At 44.1% G+C, this 20,806-nt stretch overlaps 2 protein-coding genes across 3 annotated transcripts in view; one reads left to right on the plus strand and one right to left on the minus strand.

The window, feature by feature from the left end:
* Window positions 1–1,412, plus strand: part of ZWILCH (zwilch kinetochore protein) — a 41,259-nt gene extending 39,847 nt beyond the window's left edge. For both annotated transcript variants that reach the window (XM_004453125.4, XM_004453126.4), the window contains exon 19: window positions 904–1,412. The gene's annotated coding sequence lies outside the window, so the exon portion shown is untranslated. The remainder of the gene's footprint in view (window positions 1–903) is intronic.
* Window positions 1,070–19,612, minus strand: LCTL (lactase like). The gene is made up of 13 exons (XM_058294381.1): window positions 19,495–19,612; window positions 18,952–19,115; window positions 17,894–17,981; window positions 16,967–17,076; window positions 15,307–15,435; window positions 15,110–15,205; window positions 13,042–13,096; window positions 12,785–12,946; window positions 10,601–10,875; window positions 3,680–3,806; window positions 3,307–3,506; window positions 2,286–2,349; window positions 1,070–1,185 (listed from the first exon to the last, which is right to left on the minus strand). The coding sequence occupies exons 1-13, from the start codon at window positions 19,610–19,612 to the stop codon at window positions 1,070–1,072; spliced, it is 1,704 nt and encodes a 567-aa protein (XP_058150364.1).
* Window positions 19,613–20,806: the final 1,194 nt, after the last annotated feature.

Below are 20,806 nucleotides of genomic sequence, written 5' to 3' on the forward strand. Positions count from 1 at the left end.
AATAGGTCAGTTTAATCCAAACCAGAAAAATGAAGAAAAAAAATTGATTTCTCGAGTGGTGATATCTTTGTACTTTAAATCTGTATGTATAGTAGAAAGAGAGTTTGATTTCAAAAACATTGCTGGAAGAGAAGAACCCTGAACAGGTATACTGATTTAGATTGGAAAAAAAGTAGGTTTTGTTAAAACAGTTTTACTCTCGCCCAGTTGTAGGAATGCACCCCTTTGAAAATATTTTGACTTGAGGTAATAGTAACTAAAAATAATTAATATACTAACATTTTCTATTATCTTCCCTTTTTTATGTTTCAGTAATAGCATTAAATAGAACCAGATAATGAATAAAATGCCTGACATTTTACTTAAATCATTCTTAATGATCATTAGTCATTAAGAATTAAGCTGTATTTTGTATTTAAATTTTAAAAATTTTAAAAATAACAGCCATTTAGCAAGTTAAAATGGAAGTTTATTTTAGAAAAACAAAATATCTAGTTGAAAAGAGGATATATAAACTAAATATACAATCTTATATAGTCATAAATGATTTCTTTTAGGTGTTTCATTGAGTAAAGTGAGTTGAATTTAACATTAAGAGGTTTGCTACTCACCTAATGCTGGCAAGAGGTTGGGCAGTAGGATTTAAGCCTGAAGGAATTGTTATCTATGGATGATTGGCTTTATCATATGTAGGAGAGTGCTAAGCTGTCAGTAATTTCTAGTCATATGTTAAAAATGAAAACTATCAAGTCATAAAACAGTTTGTACGTTATGTATAACTCCAGTTTGTAAGGTGAAAATAAATGTATAATATAAAACAAAATATTAACACTGATTTTGAGAGGGTTGGGGTTATAGGTGATTTTTATTTTATTAATGCTTGATTTTATTTTCTAATTTCAGCCTCAGCACAAGCCCAAGGGAAAAAGAAAAAGAAAAAAAAAAGGAAGGAAGGAATGGTATTTTATCATGGAGCCTGGAAACAGAAATGTATGTAAACCTTAGAACTGTAAAAGGAGGAAGATCCTGAAGAGCCTCTATGTAAAATGACACTACAAAAAATCCCATGTCAACTCTGCCTCTGAAGGAGAAGCATCAGTAGAACTGCAGCGATTAGAATGCAGACGGTGCAGACCGTAGGGACCACAATCTCCGTAACCATTTGCATGTGACTTAATAAAGGCTCTGAAATGGTAAAGAGAACAATCACCACAAATGAGAATGTCATCATTTTAATGGAATACAGCTTCATCCTGAAAGTTGTAACTGTATTGGAAAACCTGGAAAATTGTATTATCAAATTTTCTAATTATTCTCATTTGTTGTAAAATGCTTCAGGAAATATGGAATGAAGAATGCCTAAATTTGTTTTTCTCCCCAGATACTATAATAAAGTTTAATGAATGTCAGTACTTAGAGTATCATACTTGTGCTCGCCATGAATTAATCTCGGAATATTAGCAGTCATATTGCACTGTTCATATTATTTTCATTGTTGGGAATTGGTAAACATTTCCAGCCCTTCAAATTTATTATTGTGAACCCACAGAAGGATTGTAATGTCTTTGCTGAAACTTTTATGGCAATTCTTGGATAGTAAATTATAATCGTCAAGAGTTAAATGATAAGCATATTTCACCTAAACATATTTAACCCAAACCCATTTTACTTTGTGGCAGGCATCCTGGTAACTGAGAGATAAGTCTTAGACCCTAGTTTTGTGAAGTTCATGAACTTCATTATAAATTCTACATCATGTCTCTACATTAAGTTCAATATAATATATACCCTCTTTACTGCCTGGTTATTTAATTTTTTTAAATGGCAGGAAATGTTTTTGTTCATTATATCTGCAGGTTTTAAAACAGTGCCTAGTAAATAGAGAGTGCTTAATAATTACTTGTTGCATGAGTTAATATCATATCTGGAGTGTTCTTTGATTTTGCTTCATTCCATTTGCTATAATAGTCGAAATCTCCTCTTCCTTCATAAAACCCATGATAATAAAAATAGTAGATTTAGAAATTTAAAGTATGATTCAGCAAGAATATAACTAGGATGGTTAAAATAGTCCTCTTTCTTGGTAGATTTTAAATATTATTTAAGATACTTATAAAATAGAAATTTGATATTGCTTCAAAGTAAAGGAAAAAATCCATTTTTAATTCTAAGTGGTGTTGGAAGATTGACTTCAGGTATAGTCACATTTTTGAGATTTTGGTCATGCCATTATATATATAATTATGTGGCTTAATTATCAAAAGAAAGAATTAAAATATATTCACCTGCAGCAAGCATCTGGTTGTTGATAGAGCAGACTTCCAAGGCTTTGAGGTGCCAATTTTCCACCTAATAAAAACCCAGTTGATCAGTATATGTTATCTTAGAATAATTTTTTGCTATTTTAAATAATTTCAGAGGTAAAAATTCATATTTATAAAAATCTGCCTGTAGTTTAAGTTAGTTAATATTTATCTAACACCTACTTGTGGCATTGTGATGGAGTCAGAAGGCAGTTTTTATTCTTGAGGAGCTTACAGTCTAGAGCTTTTCCAATAATGTAAAACTAGTGAATGCCTAATAGCTATCAGTCACTGCTTCCTTTTATAGTCCCACTGGGGTCAACCTAGAATTTTGGTAAATGAGTAAGATTTTTAAAAAATTATTTTTAATAAGACACTAAATTACATCTTATATTTCCTTGCCATTAGGTATAGCAGCATAGAATAGATAGCTGATGGAAAAATGTGTAGGTTATTTAAGATGTCTGGGGGGATTTTAAAGGACAATTAAATTTGATTATTTTTCATCTCATTTAGAGCCAGTGCATTTGTGTGGTTCTGCATTTGATGTGAAAAGAACTGAAAATATATGGTCATTATTTTTCATTTGTGTTGAAGAGCAGGTAGTATTTGTTTGTAGTGATACAGCATTTTTAGAATAATGTTTAACTAAAATTCTCTATTGACTTTGCCCTGTCACAACCCAAAGCAGATAGGACTCCTATATAACCTCTAATTGTGCTCTTAATGCTCTGTGTGTTAGCAATTGAATTTTTAAAAATTTCTCTCATTTTTTTGTTTTTTTTTCCTTTAGTTTTGTGTTGTTTTAGCAATTGAATATTAAGTCATGTTTGCTCCATTCCAAGCAAATGAGCAAAGAATTGGTGAGAGGTGGGGGAAGAGAAAAAGGGTCATGCTTCTGTTCTCTTCCATGGAGGCAAGAGACTTGCTTGCCAAACACTGTGTTCATCCCAGCTGCCTAGCTCTTCTAAAATCCAGAAGTAACATCAATAATTAGTCATACCTCTCTTCGATTAGGAAACCCATTGGCAGTGATGATCTTCTTGTAATATTCAGCTGAAGCCTTTGGATAGCGAGGTTTGTTTCTGTTGGTAAATTCGACATAGTAGAATCCATATCTATCTGAGTATCCTTTCTCCCATTCAAACTTATCCAACAGAGACCAGGAAGTATACCCTTTTATATTAGCACCATCTTTTATAGCTGCAAAGACATTTTATTCCATTTTTAGTATATTTTCTTGACTTAGAAAAATTATGTGAAAATGTCTACTAACATTTTCATTTGTGAGATTTAGGAACAAGTTGTAATTGTGTGTTATCAGATTTTGCCTAAGTTAAATAGAAAGATACGTATAGACTTAGTTTGTATCTCACCTTTTAGCATTTCATTTAGGTATCCTTTAAGGTATTGTATTCTCCACTCATCACATAACTGAGTACAGTATAATTTTTGAGAAGCTCCATTTTCTGTCACATATATGGGAGGATTGCCATACTGAGTCTGAAAGTGAGTCATAATAGTATCTTTTTAAAAAATAAATTATTTGTTTTTAATTGTGGTAAATATACATAATATAAAAATCATTTCAACAATTTTAAGTGGGCAATTCTTTGACAATAAGTACGTTGACAATTCTGTATAACTTTCAGCACTATTTTCCAGACAGTTTTCATCATTGTAAACCAAAATTCATACTCATTTAGCAATAACTACCCATTCCCCTCCATCTCCTATTCTGGTAACCACTATTCTGCTTTCTATCTCAATGAATTTGCTTATTTTAAGTATTTCATTTAAATCATACAATATTTGTCCTTTTGTGTTTGGTATATTTCACTCAACCTGATGTCTTCAAGGTTCATCCATGTTGTAGCATTTTCCAGCACTTCTTTTAATGACTGAATAATATTCCATTGTATGGGTTTACTGCATTTGTTTATCCATTCATTTGTTGATGGATACTAGCATTGCTTCCGTCTTTTGGCAATTGTGAATGATATTGTGCTGAATATTGGTGTACAAATGTCTGTCCAAGTCTCTGCTTTCAGTTCTTCGAGGTATATATCTAGGAGTGGAATTGCTGGGTTATATGGTAATTCTGAGTTTAACTTTCTGAGGAACCACCAAACTGTTTCCACAATGGCTGCACCATTTTACATTCCTACCAACAATGTATGAGCCTTCCTATTTCTCTGCATTCTCATCAGTGCTTATTATTTTCAGGTTTTTTTTTTTAAATTTTTTTGTTTGTTTTTAATGAGGTACTAGTGGTAGAACCTAGGACCTCATATGTGGGAGGCAGGCACTCAACCACTATACTACATCCTCTCTCTCGTAATTTTTTTTAAAGATTTATTTATTTCTCCCCTCATCGTTGTTTATGCTCGCTGTCTGCTCTCTGTGTCTATTCATTGTGTGCACTCTGCTCATCTTTTTTTTTTTTTTTCGGAGGCACCAGGAACCAAACCTGGGAACTCCCATGTGGGAGGGAAGAGCCTAATCACTTGAGCCACCTCCGCTTCTGACTTGTTGTGTCTCTCATTGTGTTTCCTCATTGGGTCTCCTCATTGCATCATCTTGTTGTGTCAGCTCACTGCACCAGCCCATTGCATAAGCTTGCCGTCTTTAACTGGGCCATGTCTTCTTGTTTCTTGGTGTTGGATTGTAATTTTTCGTTGGTGTCCTGGCATCTGAATTACTAGAGTATTTATTCTGAGTGCAGTTTTTCTCTTTAGTTTAGGGCTTCTTGCCCTTTCTCCCTTGCTAGTTGTGCAGTAGGAGCCAAGGTTGTAATTGGTGCTATAAACTGTGGAGGCTCAAGCTGCCCTAATTGTGCTTGGGACCAGTGAAGCTTCTCCCACCTTTCTCCTTTGCCAGAGGTAGGGACAGAGTCACAGCTGTGTGAAATAATCAAAGTTGTGCAGGCTTGGACTGTAGTTGCCCAGAGAGACTGGTGAAAAAAAAATCTTTTCTCCCCTGACTGGGGTGGGGATGCAGCTGCAGGTGTGGGCAGCAATCTATGCAGTACAGGTCCAAGATGACTGCAGTTGCCCCGGTAGACTTCTGATTTTCAGTTTCTGCCAGTCAAAGTTACCTGCAGTTACCTGGATAGGCTGGTGCAGGGCCCATCAGCCTCTTCTCTGCCAACGGTGGGGCTGAAGCCTAGTCTAGGGCTGCAGGCCGATCTGGGTGAAGGAAACTGGTTCCTACTGTCACTGATTTTTGGTCAGCCTGGCTTCCCCTCAGGCTGGGGGCAGAGTCAAAATGGTGGCCACCAGCCTCTTTCCCACTTGGGCAGATTCACACCCCAGCTGTTCCCAGGGTTATAAGTTAGCCAGCTGAGTCTACCAATCAGTAGCCCAAATCAGCAGCCAACAAGCTCCTTTTCTCCTGTTTTTGGGAAATGGAGCTTCCAATTCCAGCCACAAAACAGCTCCTGGGGTGGCTTATGCCACCAGAGTAGGATAATCACCAGCCTCTGGGGCTTCGCCAGTAATTCCCTGAGAGGCTGGCACAGGTCCCCGCAGCTTCCTGCTGGAGGTGGCACTGGGGCTTAGGCTAGAGTTGCAGTCTGACCTGGATGGAAAGAAGCTGGTCCCCATCAGCACTGTGATTCTTAGTCCGCCCCACTTCCCCTCGTGCCAGGTGTGGGGTTAAGATGCGGCTCCCAGCCCCTTTCTGACTTGGACAGCCTCAAACTTTAGCTGTTCTCAGGATTATTCTTTAGCCCGCGGAATTTACTCATCAGTAGCTGAAGTTGGTGCCCCGCCGTCTCTTCCTCCCCCGTTTTTGGGAAGTGGAGCTTCCAATTCCAGCCGTGAAACAGCTCCTGAGGCAGCGTGTGCTTTTCACCGGCCTCCGGGGCGTGGAGCCTCTACTTATGAATCTTCTCTGCAGATGGGCATCTCCTCCTTCCACTCCTTCAAGTATGTGGCAGGATGCTCCTCTGGCCTCATGGAGCCCCCGAACAGGTGCCTCAGCGAGCTCCAGAGGGCTCTGGGTGTTTACTAACTGCCCTGTAGCAGGAGCTGACTCTAGGAGCTTCTTACTCTGCTGCTATCTTGCTGGTTGTCTCATAATATTCCTTTTTTTTTTTCCTTCTTTATTTTTTTTTTAAATGTTACATTAAAAAAAATATGAGGTCCCCATATACCCCTCACCCCACTTCTCTCACATCAACAACCTCTTTCATCATCGTGGCACATTCATTGCATTTGGTGAATGCGTTTTGGAGCACTGCTGCACCACATGGATAGTGGTGTACATTGTAGTTTACACTCTCCCCCAGTCCTCCCAGTGGGCCACGGCAGGACATACAATGTCCAGCATCTGTCCCTGCAGTACCACCCAGGACAACTCCAAGTCCTGAAAATGCCCCCACATCATCTCTTTTTCCTTCTCTCTGCCCTCAGCAGCTATTGTGGCCACTTTCTCCACATCAGTGCTACAATTTCTTCCATTACTAATCATAATATTCCTTTTAATACACTATTGGATCTGGTTTGTCAGTTTTTTTTTTGGTTTGTTTGTTTGTTTTTTTAAGGTACCAGGGCCAGAGAGTGAACCTGGGACCTTGTTAGTGGGAAGCCGGTGCTCAACCACTAAGCCACATCAGTTCTCCTGAGCTGGTTTTTTTGTTTGCTTGTTGTTTGTTTTTGTTTTTAGGAGGCACCGGGAACTGAACACAGGACCTCCCATGTGGGAAGCAGGGGCTCAACCACTTGAGCCACATCTACTCCCTGGTTTTCTAGTATTTTGTTGAGGATTTTTACATCTATATTCATAAAGTATATTGTCTATAATTTTCTTTTCTTGTGCTTTCTTTATGTGACTTCAGCTTTAGGGTAATACTGCCCTGATAGAATGAGTTAGGAAGTAATTTCTTCTCTTCTATTTTTTGGACAAGTTTGAGAAGGACTGATTTTAAATTTTTTAAAAAAGATTTATTTGTTTGTTTATTTATTTTCCCCCTTTCCTCTCCTCCCACCCTGCTGTTTTTGCTGTCTGTGTTGTCTTCTTTTCTTATTTTCTCTCCTCTAGGATTCACTGGGATTTGATCCTGGAGACCTCTGATAGGGAGAGAGGTTCCCTGTCAATTGTGTCATCTCAGTTCCTGGTTTCTGCTGCACTTCACCTTGACTCTCCCTTTGTCTCTTTTGTGATGCATCATCATCTTGCTGTGTGACTCAACTTGCCCAGGACACTGGCTCACCACGTGGGCACTCGTGTGGGTACTGGCTTGCCGCACAGGCACACTTTCTCTTCTTTTTCACCAGGAGGCGCCAGGAATCAAAGTCCTCCCATATAATAGGCGGAAGCTCTATCAGTTGAGCCACAGCTGCTTCCTGGTTTTAAATCTTTAAATTTAGCAGCAAAAGCATCCTGTCCTGGACTTCTGTTTGTTTGGAGGTTTTTGATAACTGATCCATTCTCTTTGCTTATTGTGGTGCTGTTGAGATTTTCTGTTTCTTTTGTCAGTTTAGGTACTTTGTGTGTTTCAAGGAATTTGTCCATTTCATCCAGGTTTTCTAATTTGTTGGTATATAATTGTTCATAGTACCCTTTTATAATCCTTTTTATTTCTGTAAGGTCGATAGTAATGTCCCCGCTTTCATTCCTGATCTTAGTTTTCTTTGTAAGTCTGGCTAAAGGTTTGTCAATTTTATTGATCTTTTCAAAAATCCAACTTTTGGTTTTGTTGACTATTGTTTTTCTATTTTCTATGTCCTCATCTCTGCTTTTATCTTTACTGTTTCTTCCTTGTAGCTTTTGGTCTGGTTTGTTCTTGTTTTAGTTTCTTTAGGTATGAATTTAGGTTACTGATTTGTGTTTTCTTTTTTTAAGGTAGGTATTGAATTCTCTCTGAGCACTGCCTTTGCTGCATCCCATAAGTTTTAGTGTGTTGTGTTTTCGTTTTCATTCATCTCAAGTTATTTCCTAGTTTGTCATATGATTTCTTCTTTGACCCATTGGTTGTTTAATAGTGTGTTGCCTAATTTCCACATATTTGTTTATTTTCCAATTTTCCTTCTGTTATTGATTTCTAGCTTCATTCCACTGTGGTCTGAGAAGAGAATTTCTGTGATTTCAATACTTACTAAGATTTAGTTTGAGACCTAATATATAATTTATCCTGGAAAGTGTTCCATGTGTATTTGAGAAGGATGTATATTCTGCTATTGTTGGATGGAGTGTTCTATATATGTTCTTTTAATGTAATTGGTTAATAGTGTTGTTCAAGCTCTTTATTTCCTTACTGATTTTCTGTTTCGGTATCTTAACAATTATTGAAAGTTGTATATTTAAGTCTTCAACTATTATTGTAGAACTATCTATTTCTCCCTTCAATTCTGTCAATTTTTGCTTCATCTATTTTGGGCTCTGTTAGGTACATAAATGTTTAAAACTGTTATATCTTTGGTGGATTGAACCCTTTATCAATATAAAATATTCTTCTTTGTCTCTTGTAATCTTTTTTGACTTAACATTTATTTTGTCTGACAATACTATAGCCACTCCTGTTCTTTATTAGTTACTGTTTCCATGGAATATCTTTTCCACCCTTTTACTTTCAACCTTGTGTCTCGTAGACAACATATAGATGGATCATGCTTTTTCATCCAATCTGCCAAGCTCTGCCTTAGGGGGTTAATTCATTGACATTTAAAGTAATAACAGAATTAAGCGTTCAATTCTGCCATTTAACTGTTTTTTGTATGTCTTTTTAAAAAATATTTATTTTACTTATTTCCACCACCCCCTCATTGTTCTGCGCCCACTGTCTACTCTTTCTCGTTCTTGGATTCTGATGATTTGTCTGTTGGGACACTTGATGGTGTCCCACAGTTCTCTCAGGCGCTGTTCATTTTTCTTCATTATTTTTCCTTTCTGTTTCTCACACTGGATATTTGAAATTGTCTTCTCTTCAAATTCACTAATCTGCCTGTTCAAAACTGCTCTTGAATCTTGCTAGTGGGTATTTCATTTCAGTTACAGTACTTCAAAGCTCCAAAATTTGTTACGTTCCTTTTTAAATTTTCTATCTCTTTATTTTGTTCAGACATAGTTTTCCTGATTTCCTTTGGTTCTTTGTATATGTATTCCATTAATTCATTGGAATATTTAAGACAATTGATTCAAAGTCTTTAACTAATAGTTCCAACATGTGAGCTTCCACAAGGGATGGTATCTGACAAATTCTGTTTTCCCTGTGAATGGCCCACACTTTCTTTTTCTTTTGTGTGTTTTGTCATTTTTATTGAGAACCAAACAATCTGAGTGTTATATTCTTATAACTCTGGAAACCTGGTTCTCCCACTCTTCTGGGATTGCTAGGAATGGATGATGTTTTTTGTTGAAGGCTGGAGCCATCAATTTGTGACTTTTCCAAACTATTTTTCTCCAGGTGGGAGCCTGAGAAGTAGCTGATCAGAAAGCCATGCTCAGCGATTAGACCACACAGACCCAGATTTTGGAGGAGCAGGTTCTTACAGCCCGTCCTGGCTCCAGCAAGCGGCACCAGGAGCGTGGGCTGCAGCCCGCAGTGCTGCCTGCCATGCAGTTGAGGGATGGGGCATGGCAGGTGGTGGCTGCTGCCCAGATGCAGAAGTTCACTGAAATAGTGCAAGTTACCAGCTTCCTCCTCTAGCTCTTCCCTGGATGCTGCAGTGTTCCACTAGACTCCAGAATTTCAAAATAGTTGATTCAGGCAATTCTTGCCAGTTTAATGGTTGTTTTGGTAGAGGGACTGATTCTTGGTGCTTCCTATTTCACCATCTTCCACAATCTCTCAGAAATGAATTTCTTAAAAATTCTGACTTGTAGGTTGGTTTCTGAGTCGGGCATATATAGAGACACATACTCAAGCCTCCCATATTCTTATCAAGTGTATTTAGCATTTAAGTTGAAGCCAGTAAACATGATCATTTCAATGAATGTAGGCAGGAGGCTAGTTCACATGAAAGAATATTTTTCTCAATAAATCAGCATTGCCGGAGAGTAAAAGGTACTTTGGGTCTCATGCTTTTCCTTTTATTCCATTTCAGATAAGAAGAGCAGCAAAATAGCTAAATGTAGGATAAAAATTTTAGCTAATGTTATTCTATACATTGAAGTGGATATTCATAGTAGGTGTTAGTCTGAGGCCAACATTTTTAGTAGCCTCTGAAGTACAAGTATCTGGGTTTGTATTTTATCAACTATTAACTTTGAAATGTTAGGCATGTGAACTTAAACTGTAAGAATATGAATTAAGAAGGTCAAAATGTCCTTTAATAGTTTACTGTGACAATTACCTGAGCAAAGTTGAGGAGCCTCCGAAATCCCCATGGCACATAATACAGCCATTTAGAGCCCAGATCTGGCCAGTCTGGGTCAACCAATTCCACTAAATCACGATCGTTCTGAAAACTGGGCCCCTTGTGGGAGGGGTAGTTCCTTGCTGTGATATACCGAGTAGTAAAATGACCTAGTCCCAAGAAATCAGAAGTGCCTTTAATGTAGCTCCTTTCCTGGAGTGAGAACACTGGTAGCCTTGACATATCCAGGCCTTGCTCTGCACTTTTTCTTCCTATCAAAAGAGAGAGAATTTAACTTTTTTTCTCATGATCATTTTGTTGTTGATATGCATCATGATGATACTGGCTTGTTGATATAAAGCTGTTATCCAGGTCCTGGGCTTTGTAATTCATCTTCATAGAAAATGTAACCTTGCCTTTCAAACAAGAATATTGGAATGTGAATACTGTCCAAAAAATTTAAGTTTAAATTGCCTAAAGTTATATTTTTACAGATTGTGCATTAAGTGGTATGTGAACAACTGGGTAGCCATCTGGAAAAAAGTAGAGTTGAGCTTCTATATTACTCCTTATATGAGAAGTTGGTAATTTTGGTTGCCTCTGGGAAGGGAACTGGAAGGTTAGGGGGAGAAGGGGGCTCACATGGGCACATTCATACATTGTATACCTCTGTGTTGGGCAATTTTGTCCTATCTTCCAAAATCATAAAAGTATATATCCTTTGACCATGTATCCTCTTACATGTGTAAGAGGGTATATATGTACAGGGATCGTCATTATAAATTGAGTAGCAAAAGATTGCAAACAACCTAAATGTCTCTCAGTAGGGACTAGCTAAATAAATAACTTACATCACTACAACAGTTTGCAGCTATTAGAGCAAATGGGGCAGCACTGTATAAACTATCATGGAAAGCTTGCCATGCCATGTATCTCAGCAAAAAAGATGCAACATTATGTATCATACATGCATTGTATTTAGTAAGCACACACACACACAACAAAGCAATGCTTTTGCTCATACATGCACAATCCATCCTGCAATTATACTTCTCTTTGGGAGGTGGGAAGTGTGCGAGGCTTGACTTTTCACTTTGTACTTTAAAATTTTTGAACCATGTTCTTGTATAATCAATACAAAATGTTTTAAAATGGATGAATAAACATTTTCATGAGTTGATCTAAAATATAACCATACAAAAATTTACAAAGAGGCTATTGGTTTAGATTAAGTTAGTGCAAAGTTTGCAAAATGCTAGCATGTTATTACTTTGTATTTAGTAACTTGAAAAAAACCACAAGGTTTTGTCATGGCACTGTCCAATTCATTGGCCACTAGCCCCATGTGACTGTTGAGCTCTTTTATGACTAGTGTGACTGAGAAACTCAATTTTAAATTCTAATTAATTTGTATTCAAATAGGTACATGTGGTTATTAGGCGCTATCATATTGGGCAGCACAGGTATAGAACATTTCTGTCATTGCCAACAGTTCTGTTGGATAGTGCTGTGAATTACTTTTATTCATATGTTTTCATATATTCATATATTGTGAATAAATGGGGTGCATCTAAGATGCCTGAAAATAATCTGTGTAAACAAGGTTTCAGACAGAATGCTTATGCTATTAAAGAAAATATTAACTGCTTAAGGAGTCCTTTCCACATTTTACCAAGGACAAATTCACCCCATTGGAATCACAAAGTTGGGAGTCAGTGGGACCTACGATTATTGGCCTTAAGCCCACGAGCTGTTGTATGAAAATAACTAGCTTATTTGGTGCCGTCCTGTTGTGGCCTCTGAGGGCTCCAGGAGAGTGAGCGTACCATGTGATGACAGGGTGTCAGCAGGACCACCAGCCACGGCATGGCAGGAGAGCTCTTCCCCTTGCGCATCCTGAAGACATCATCCTCAAGACTTTGAGAGCGTGTGTGCACGTGTCACAGAACTGGTGTGTTGCCAAGAGATTTTAGAAATTATTTTGTCTAATCACTTTCATTTTCACCCAGAGAGGTGAAGCATACCCAGAGTAACTCACTGGTTAGTGGCACAGTTGGAATGTTGGAATTGAAACTCGCTCCCTCCTATTTAAAATGTTAACAGTTTTCTCTTGTACATCAAAAATAGCCTGTGTAAGACTGTGACCCATCTCAGTGTTCTCTCTCTCTCTCTCTCTCTCACCTATGCGGTCCTTCATGACTTCGGGGTAGTCACCGGCATAAATGGGGTTGGCAAACCAACCCAGGGAGAACTGTAGGTATCTCTCAGCAGCCTCCACGTCCTTGGGGTTCCTAATGTCCAAAGGCTCCCCCCAATCACAGTTTAGTGAAATCCCCACCAGACCTAAGAAGAAAAGAAAGAAAAAGGGGTGGGAGGGAATGCCATTGCTCCTCTTGGCACCTGTCTGTCCTCTGCACGTGCGCGGTGCTGATGCTCACCTTGCTGCGTGCTGCGCCACGTGGTGTTATAGGAATGCCAGGCTTGGGCGTGCGCCTGAAAGAGGAGCAATAATTCATCGCAGGTGCCTGACACATCCTTTCCTCCCCTCCATGTCAGTGTGGGGTGGCCTTTCTCCTTCCTAACTCTAGAGATCCAGTTTAAGACCTACCAGTTTTATGAGTCCATCCTTAATTATCCCCACCAACCCATTATCTCCCTACCTCTGACCTATGGAGGCACTTATTTTCTTTGTACTGTAGGGGAAACTTGGCCTAAACCTGGCATAAACCACCTTGTATTATTTTCTGTTTTTCAAATGTATATGAAATTTCCTTATTTTGTTCCTCTCTGTCCTCCATAGCAATTAAGCTGTACTTTTCCCATAGGCATTCAATCAGAAAGACCAAACATCTTGCACAGTCTTGAAAAGGAATCTAAAATGTGCAACCTGCATTCTCTCCAGATTTTCTACTGGTGCCCAACTGACCTGCCTAAGAGGTTATTTCAAAAATTGATTTGGCACTGAAGAGAGATGGAAGGTAATCTGGAACAGTGGTTCTCAAAAAGTGTGGTCCCTAGCCCAAGAGCATGGTAGAAAATTTGGGGCCCTAACCTGGATCTACTGACTCAGAAACTCTGGGAGTGGGGATAGGCAATCTGTATTTTCATAGGCCATCCATGTGATTCTGATGCAAGCTGGAGTTCGAGAAGCAGTGATTTAGAAGAATTAACTCATCTTAAGACTATAAAATTTGGAGGTTCTATTAATCAATGAGAACCCTTATCAGCCTCTCCCCCTGTACTTTGTTTTGTCAGCTAGAAAAACTAGTGAATTATTGATCATATCATGGGAAGACCTAATGAAATGGAATATCAAAATCACATGTATTAAGCTTACTGACTTTTATAGATGAGAAAGACTGAAATACTCAGAGCTCTGCCCATTAAATAGTCAATGGTTTAAGAACTCATAAGCTGCTGGAATGGAAATGAGAAATTTCTCTCCCTCACATGTATTTGTGGGCTGGGGATGTCACCCGGTGGCCCTTTGCCTTCCAGCTTGAACAGATTGTCCATCTCCTGCTAAGAGTCCGTCAGGGCCAATGGCATCCTGCTCGTGTACCTGCTGCCCTCAGTCATCATCACCCTGCTCCCCACAGTGTCCTGGGTGTTCCTTAACAGGACCCAATTCCCTCCCCACCTTCTCAAGACTTGCCTGTACCTTGGAATTCATGGTCTGTCATCTTCAGCATCTTCTCTGAATCTCTCCTTCACTTTCTTGCCCTAACTGACCCCTGGCTGCCCCAAAAAACCACTTTCATTGCAGCTCTTTCAAGCAGAGGCCACACCCCAAATACTTTAGGGCCTAGAAGTAAGGTCATTGCTGCCTGGCTCTTTCTTGCTGCTTCTAAACAATTTCTCTTTGCTCCTTCAGAAACCCCACGTCCTTTGAAGTCCACACTGAGACTTCTTACCCCAGCTTTCTGCTGTCATTCACCCACCTCTAGCCACTTCTATTTATTCAGTGAAGACTTTAGCCCCTAGCTCACTGTCTTCCCTCTGCCTTTTCTCTTGTCACCATTCCTCACTAGACAGGTGGATCTAGAGGTGACAAGTTTTCACATTTACGTGCTCTATCCCTTTGGCTAGATTGTAAGCTCTTAGAGCAGGGGTTCTTAACAAGGGGTCTGTGAGCTTGAATTGAAATTCAGAAAAACATTATTCTCGTGGGGACATGTCGGTGCAGGTGTGATATATTTATTAAATAATACACAGTATAGTGTGGACTTAGTAAGGGGTCCATGGTGTTCACCTGACTGGCAAAGGGGTCTGTGGAACAAAAATGGTTAAGAAGCCCTATCTTGGAGGGTAGCATTGTTTCAGCTTGGCCGCGGTGCCCGGCCCTCCACAAGTGCTCATGAGCAGTGCAAGGTGCTGTGAACGTGCTGGCTTTGAAGCGGAGAGGCAAAGGTGTGGACCGCTGGGTCAGGCTGAGCTGACACTGGAGGTCATACCTCCACTTTGACCGCAGCCTTCAATCCCGAAGGACCCACCCAGCCACCTCACCTTAAGGATGTGATGTGCCGCCTTGTACAGGCCGGAGCCCCGGAGCTTCAGGCCCGGCGCGTGGTGGCCTGTCTCATAGCCTTTTTCTGCTATTGCCTATAGGGACAGCAAATGGGACTTCAGGACCCATGAGAAGTGACAGGGAGCGCTCCAGTCAGGGGGGTGGGTCTCCCACCTGGAGAGAAGGCCTGGCTTACCCGAGGATCACTGAAAGTGATCCAGTGTTTCACCCGGTCCCCGAAGGCCTCAAAGCACAGATTAGCGTAATCACTGAAGTAGCCGCTCATGCTCCCGTTCTGCCACCCGCCGTATTTGACCTGGAGCAGCTGCAGACAAGAGTGGAGAGAGAAACAGGTGCCCCAAAGCTCCATCTCCAGAAGACTTTTGGATCCCATTGGCCAAGTTTAGAGGAGAAACGTAGGTAATTACACCTACGGAGGATTTTGAGAGAGCCTTGAAAGGGGAACAAAAATGCAGGTCTTAGGCATTAAGATTTGAAGACAGTGGCAGTGAGAAAGCATGAAACAGTTTAAAGGTGGAGATAAAACTGTGTAATATACTTTATAAGAACAAGAGGAAGGTAAAGTTTGGGATTCTCATGCTTAGGAAGAACCTGATGTGCTGAATATTTAAAATTTTCCAGGGGAAGGCAGTCTGATAATAGGAAAGGAATCTTGAATATAAATTCTGAAGAAATTAGATAACGATACTTGGTGTGAAAGCTGTGATGAGAATTCTGAGGACTGCGCTGATGTCAGAATCCTCCCAGAAGCCTCAGTTCTGGGGGTAGGGTCTGCTTTCTTCAGCAGAGGGCCCTCTCCCAACCAAAAGCAGAATTTTCCCGAGATTGATTATTCCATCGGGATTGCCTACTGCATTTCTCCGTGGTGAGTTCGAAAGGGGGTGCTAAAGGGCCAGGGTAGTGAAAGTGATTAGCTGAGGAAGAGGTGGAAGGCGGTTTCCCCTCGGCTCCCTACACCCCCTCTGCCTCCCCATCCCTACCTTACAGGCTTCTGGTGGCTCCTATCCCACAGAATAAACTCCACTTACCTTAGCTCGGCATTTGAGGCCTTCAGGGTCCGGGCCCAACCTGCTCTTCTACCTCTACCCTTCCTTCTCCTGCCTTCTCCCCCAACTAGCAGAAGCGTTTGTCCAACCTGTCTGCCTTGTGCCATGCGCCCTCTAACCAAAGTACCCTCTCTTCCGCCTCACGCTGAAAACCTTCAAAGCGCTGATGGGACTCCTTCTCCCCAGTACCTCCCTGAAGCCGTTTCTCCATCCTCCGATGCCGCCCCCAGACCTTTGCCCAGCGTTGCCCACGCGGTCATAGAAAGCTGTGTGTGCCCCTGTGCCTGCGGGGCCGTGGTCTCCGGGGCGCCTTGTTAAATGAAGTTGAAAACGGAATGCTGGCGTTTAGCAGCCGTGCTCTTAAGCATGGTGCACCTTCTAGGAAATCGCTGTGGGGTGAGGCGGGGGCTCACCTATGGGCGCATATGGTGCCAGCTCAAACTAGGGGGACAAAATACTCACCAAAGTTGTTAATGAAGCCTTGTCATCACATCTTAGTCAGAGGTGTTTATAGGTTTTGTGGGGAGTTTTCCGTTTTGTGGGTTTTTTGCTTTGTTTTTATTCCAAATGTTTTGGAAAACATCAAAATCCACACTTATCACCCACAATTATAAACATCAATTAAGCCAACGTGATCTCCCTGCCATGGGTGCGTCAGAGATTTCGGCTCCGCTCACTTACGCCCGATGGTCCTGAGCGGAGCCCACATCCCAGCCTGTGCCCCACCCTGGCCACCCAGGCCCCACACCAGGCTGCTCCCTGCCGAGCTGAGCCTGCACCAGCCCTCACCTGCGGGAGGTCCCAGTGGTGCAAGGTCACGACGGGGGTGACGTTGCTCCTCAGAAGGGCGTCGATGAAGTCGCTGTAGAATTTCATTCCTTTCCCGTTCACCCGGTCAGCTGAAGGTGAAAAAAAGGGAGCTTGATGAGAAAGGACCTTGGTCGTGGCCTTCTGAAGGGCGGCATCCTGGCGCTGGGGCTTCTTGCCGCCCTGGAGGCGCCTTCGGCGGGTGGTCCGGATTCTCCTGGAAGCACCAGGTGCCCCTGGAACCTGTGGGACCTGCTGCCAGTGGCAACCGTGCTCCTGGCCGACGCCTTCCCCGCTGCGTTAGTCAGCCAAGGGGGGGCTGAGGCAAAATACCAGAAACTGGTTTGTTTTTATAAACGGTATTTATTTGGGGTAGGAGCTTACAGTTACCAGGCCATAAAGCATAAGTTACTTCCCTCACCAAAGTCTATTTCCACGTGTTGAAGCAAGATGGCTGCTGATGTCTGCCAGGGTTCAGGCTTCCTGGGTTCCTCTCTTCCCGGGGCTCGTTTCTCTGCGGGCTCATCTGCTCTGCTCTCTCACATGAGTTTACTCCCCGGGCTCCTGCTCAAAACTCCACTGTGTCCTCCTTCTCTGTGTCTTTACTCCCCCAGACTCTGCATTAAAACTCCAACCTCCCTTCTTTGAGGTATGGTTTCTCTGGGAGTCCCACCCACCAAGGGGGCAGGGACTCAATGTCCTACTGATGTGGCCCAATCAAAGCCCGAATCATAGTTTAATCAAGTAAAAGTGAAACCTCTGAGTCCAATATACTATGCAAACAGGCCAGTTTACAGACATAATCCAATATCTATTTTTGGAATTCACAAATAATACCAAACCACTACACCTGCAAAGGCAGCCGTGGCCAAAAGCGGCCCCCTGGGCTGTGAGGCCGCCTGGGCTTACCGCGGATGCCAGTGGGCAGGATCCGGGGCCAAGACAGGGAGAATCGGTAGTGGTTCACACGCAGCTCCCTCAGCAAAGCGATGTCCTCCTGTGTGCACAGAGGCGGGGAGGCAGCAGGGTCATCTAGGGCCCTGCGTGCTGGGAGAACGCAGAGAACGAGTCAAAGCTCAGGGCCCCGGGGCCAAGGCTCTCTGCTATCCAGGGCTCCTGGTGAGTGATGAAGGACCCGTTTTCTCATCTCTACGACAGGTGCAATGCCACCTGCCCCCACTTCATTCTGGGATGATACTGAGAGTCAAATAAGATGCACAATAAGGTGAAGCAAATGCGGCTCAAGCATTTGGGCACCCGCCTACCACATGGGAGGACCCAGGTTGGGTTCCCAGTGCCTCCTAGAGAAGACGAGCAAGACAGCAAGCTGGCACGACAGGCTGGCTTGGTGAGTTGACACAACAAGAGGATGCAACAAGGAGACACAAAGAGGAAACACAATGAGAGACACAACAAAGCAGGGAGCAGAGGTGGCTCAAGTGATTGAGCACCTCTTTCTCACATGGGAGGTCCTGGATTTAGGTAGTTGTGCCTCCTAAAGAGAAGACAAGCAGACACAGAGAGCAGACAGCGCAAACAAGGAGGGGGGGGGCAATAAATAAAATAAATCTTAGAAAAAAAGAGATGAACAATATGAAGGGTACTTGGAGAAGTCCATCAGGTGTTCCCCATAAATTTAGGTGACAAATCCCCACAAGAAGTCAATCCAGAGAAAAAAGTGGATGCTGCTGAATAGGGACCGAGGACGAGCGGGTCCCCACTCCCTCCAAGGGTCCAGCTCACATTAGGGACCATGGGTTCTGGCTGCTGTGGCCCCTAGGCCCTGGGGCTGAGGCCTCAGCTCTCCGCCTCCCATGGCCTCGTCTCAGGCCCGGGCTCCTGTTCTACTTCCTGGCTCCTCCGCTGCCCCAGGCCCCACCGGCCCCACCCCCTCGGGTCTCTGCGCCCCCAGCGCAGCCAGGTGTGCGCAGACACACGGACACGCACGCACAGCGCCCGCCGCTCACCTGGACCTTGTGGTAGCCGTCGCAGGCTGCGTCTGCGGTCTCGCCCCCAGGCACCTTCCCCGTCCCGCTGTGCGTGAAGGCGTCCCAGATGCTGGGCCCTTTCCCGGCCTCGTCCCAGGCGCCCTCCGTCTGGTAGGCGGAGCTGCCTGCGCCCCAGGAGAAGCCTGCCAGGAAGACGCGGGCTGGGCCCCACCGAGAGCCCAGCCCGGCGCTGTTTCCAGGCCCGTGGGCAGGGCCCCCCACCCTGCCTGCCTCCCAGGCCCTTGTCTTCCCAGGAGTGGGAGCTTGGGGGGCCGGGGGGGGAGATAAGATAGATGAAACCTTTTTTTATTTTTGGCATAATTTTTCCTCTGACTAGTACTTACTATCTGTATAGATTTTAGTAACTTTTAAAAAATCGGTTAGGGACTTCTTTTATTTCAGAAAGACGACATGGAGTTATGTTTCCAGTTTCTCCCCCAGCCTACCAGCTGGGAGGCTACAGCTCAAACCCCTCGGCCTGTTGACAGACAGATGGACAGATCAACAGACGAATGGACGTACCGGGTGGGAAGGCTCCGTAGTAGAAGGAGGCGTCTTCTGGGGCCCCCCTCCTGGCAGCTCCCAGCCCGGACGCCAGCAGCAGCAGCCACCGAAGGGCCACCACCTGCATCGGCTGCATGGTGCCCGGCCCCCTCCCACGCCCGGGAAAGGTACAGCTGACAGACCCCTGGGCTTGAGGGCAAAAGTCGGGAGGAGAGGAGGACAGACGGTGTGGGAGCTCTGTCTGAGACGCGTTGGCTCTGCTGGGGGCAGGCGCCCCACAGCCCGCTGGGACCTGCCTCCAGGCAGGAGCCCCGGGGTTGAACAGTGGCGGGGAGACCACGGCTTGGCTCGGAGAGCCCCAGGTCTGATCCCCAAACCCTCCCCTCGCCCTGCCCCAGCTCCCAGTCTAACGGGGGAGACCCGGCCCCTGCCCTGAGGGACGTCGCAGCTCCGTTCTGCTGGGGGCGGCCGGGCAGCACCAGAGCCTCCGCGGCCATCACATCTGCACGCTGTGGCACGGACAGAGGGACAGACCCCTCCCCAGCTCCCACCCTGGGGGGATGTTGTGCTGCTCAGGGAAGCCCCTCCCACTAGGGGCCCCCCTCGCTGCCGGCCTCGCTAGCCTACCCGGATGGGCCTTGGTCCCAGCTCCTCCACGGTGGCAGCCGGTGGCCAGCGCTGGCTCCCTCTGAGGCCCAGAGCCCGCGCTGTCCCCTGAAGGTAGAGCGCCCACTGCGCAGCCAGCCGAAGGCTCTGGTTGGGGGCGTGGCCTGTGGCCTGTCCCCCAACAAAGAGTTTCCATCGCCCCATTCAGCTGGGCCAGGCAGGAATGCTGAGCTGGCCAGAGAGCCCGAGTCAGCTGCCCGGGGGGGCTGGGGCCGGAGCCCTGGGCCTCGGGCCCATCCCCCAGCCAGGGCAGGGCACAGCTGGGGAGCTGCACCCAAGGGGCAGGGTGGCGGGTGGGGACTAGCACCCCGATGCACAGGCTGAGTGTTGGCATTTGTCTGCGGTCTAGCCCTCCCTGCTGCCTAGAAAATTCACTGCGGATGGTAAAAGTTGTTTTTTCCACCTTGCCCTTCTCTCTTTGGACGGCTCCTTCATTCATGGACTCATTCATGCAATCATGAACACGCCCTCCTGAGGCTCAGCACCTCTTCTCCCCGCCCCCTGGCTGCTCAAGTCCCTGCTCCCCCACGCTCCCCCCCACCTTAGCTGACTGCCCCGTCAGAAAGGTGGCTCCCCTGCAGCAGCCCCCCTTCACCTCACTCAGCCTCCAGCCTCCCTGCCTTCAGCCGGGCCCTCCGGGAGGCTCTCAGCTCTTTCTCCCCAC

Source organism: Dasypus novemcinctus, chromosome 3, assembly GCF_030445035.2.
Source record: "Dasypus novemcinctus isolate mDasNov1 chromosome 3, mDasNov1.1.hap2, whole genome shotgun sequence".
In the NCBI taxonomy this organism is placed as follows: domain Eukaryota; kingdom Metazoa; phylum Chordata; class Mammalia; order Cingulata; family Dasypodidae; genus Dasypus; species Dasypus novemcinctus.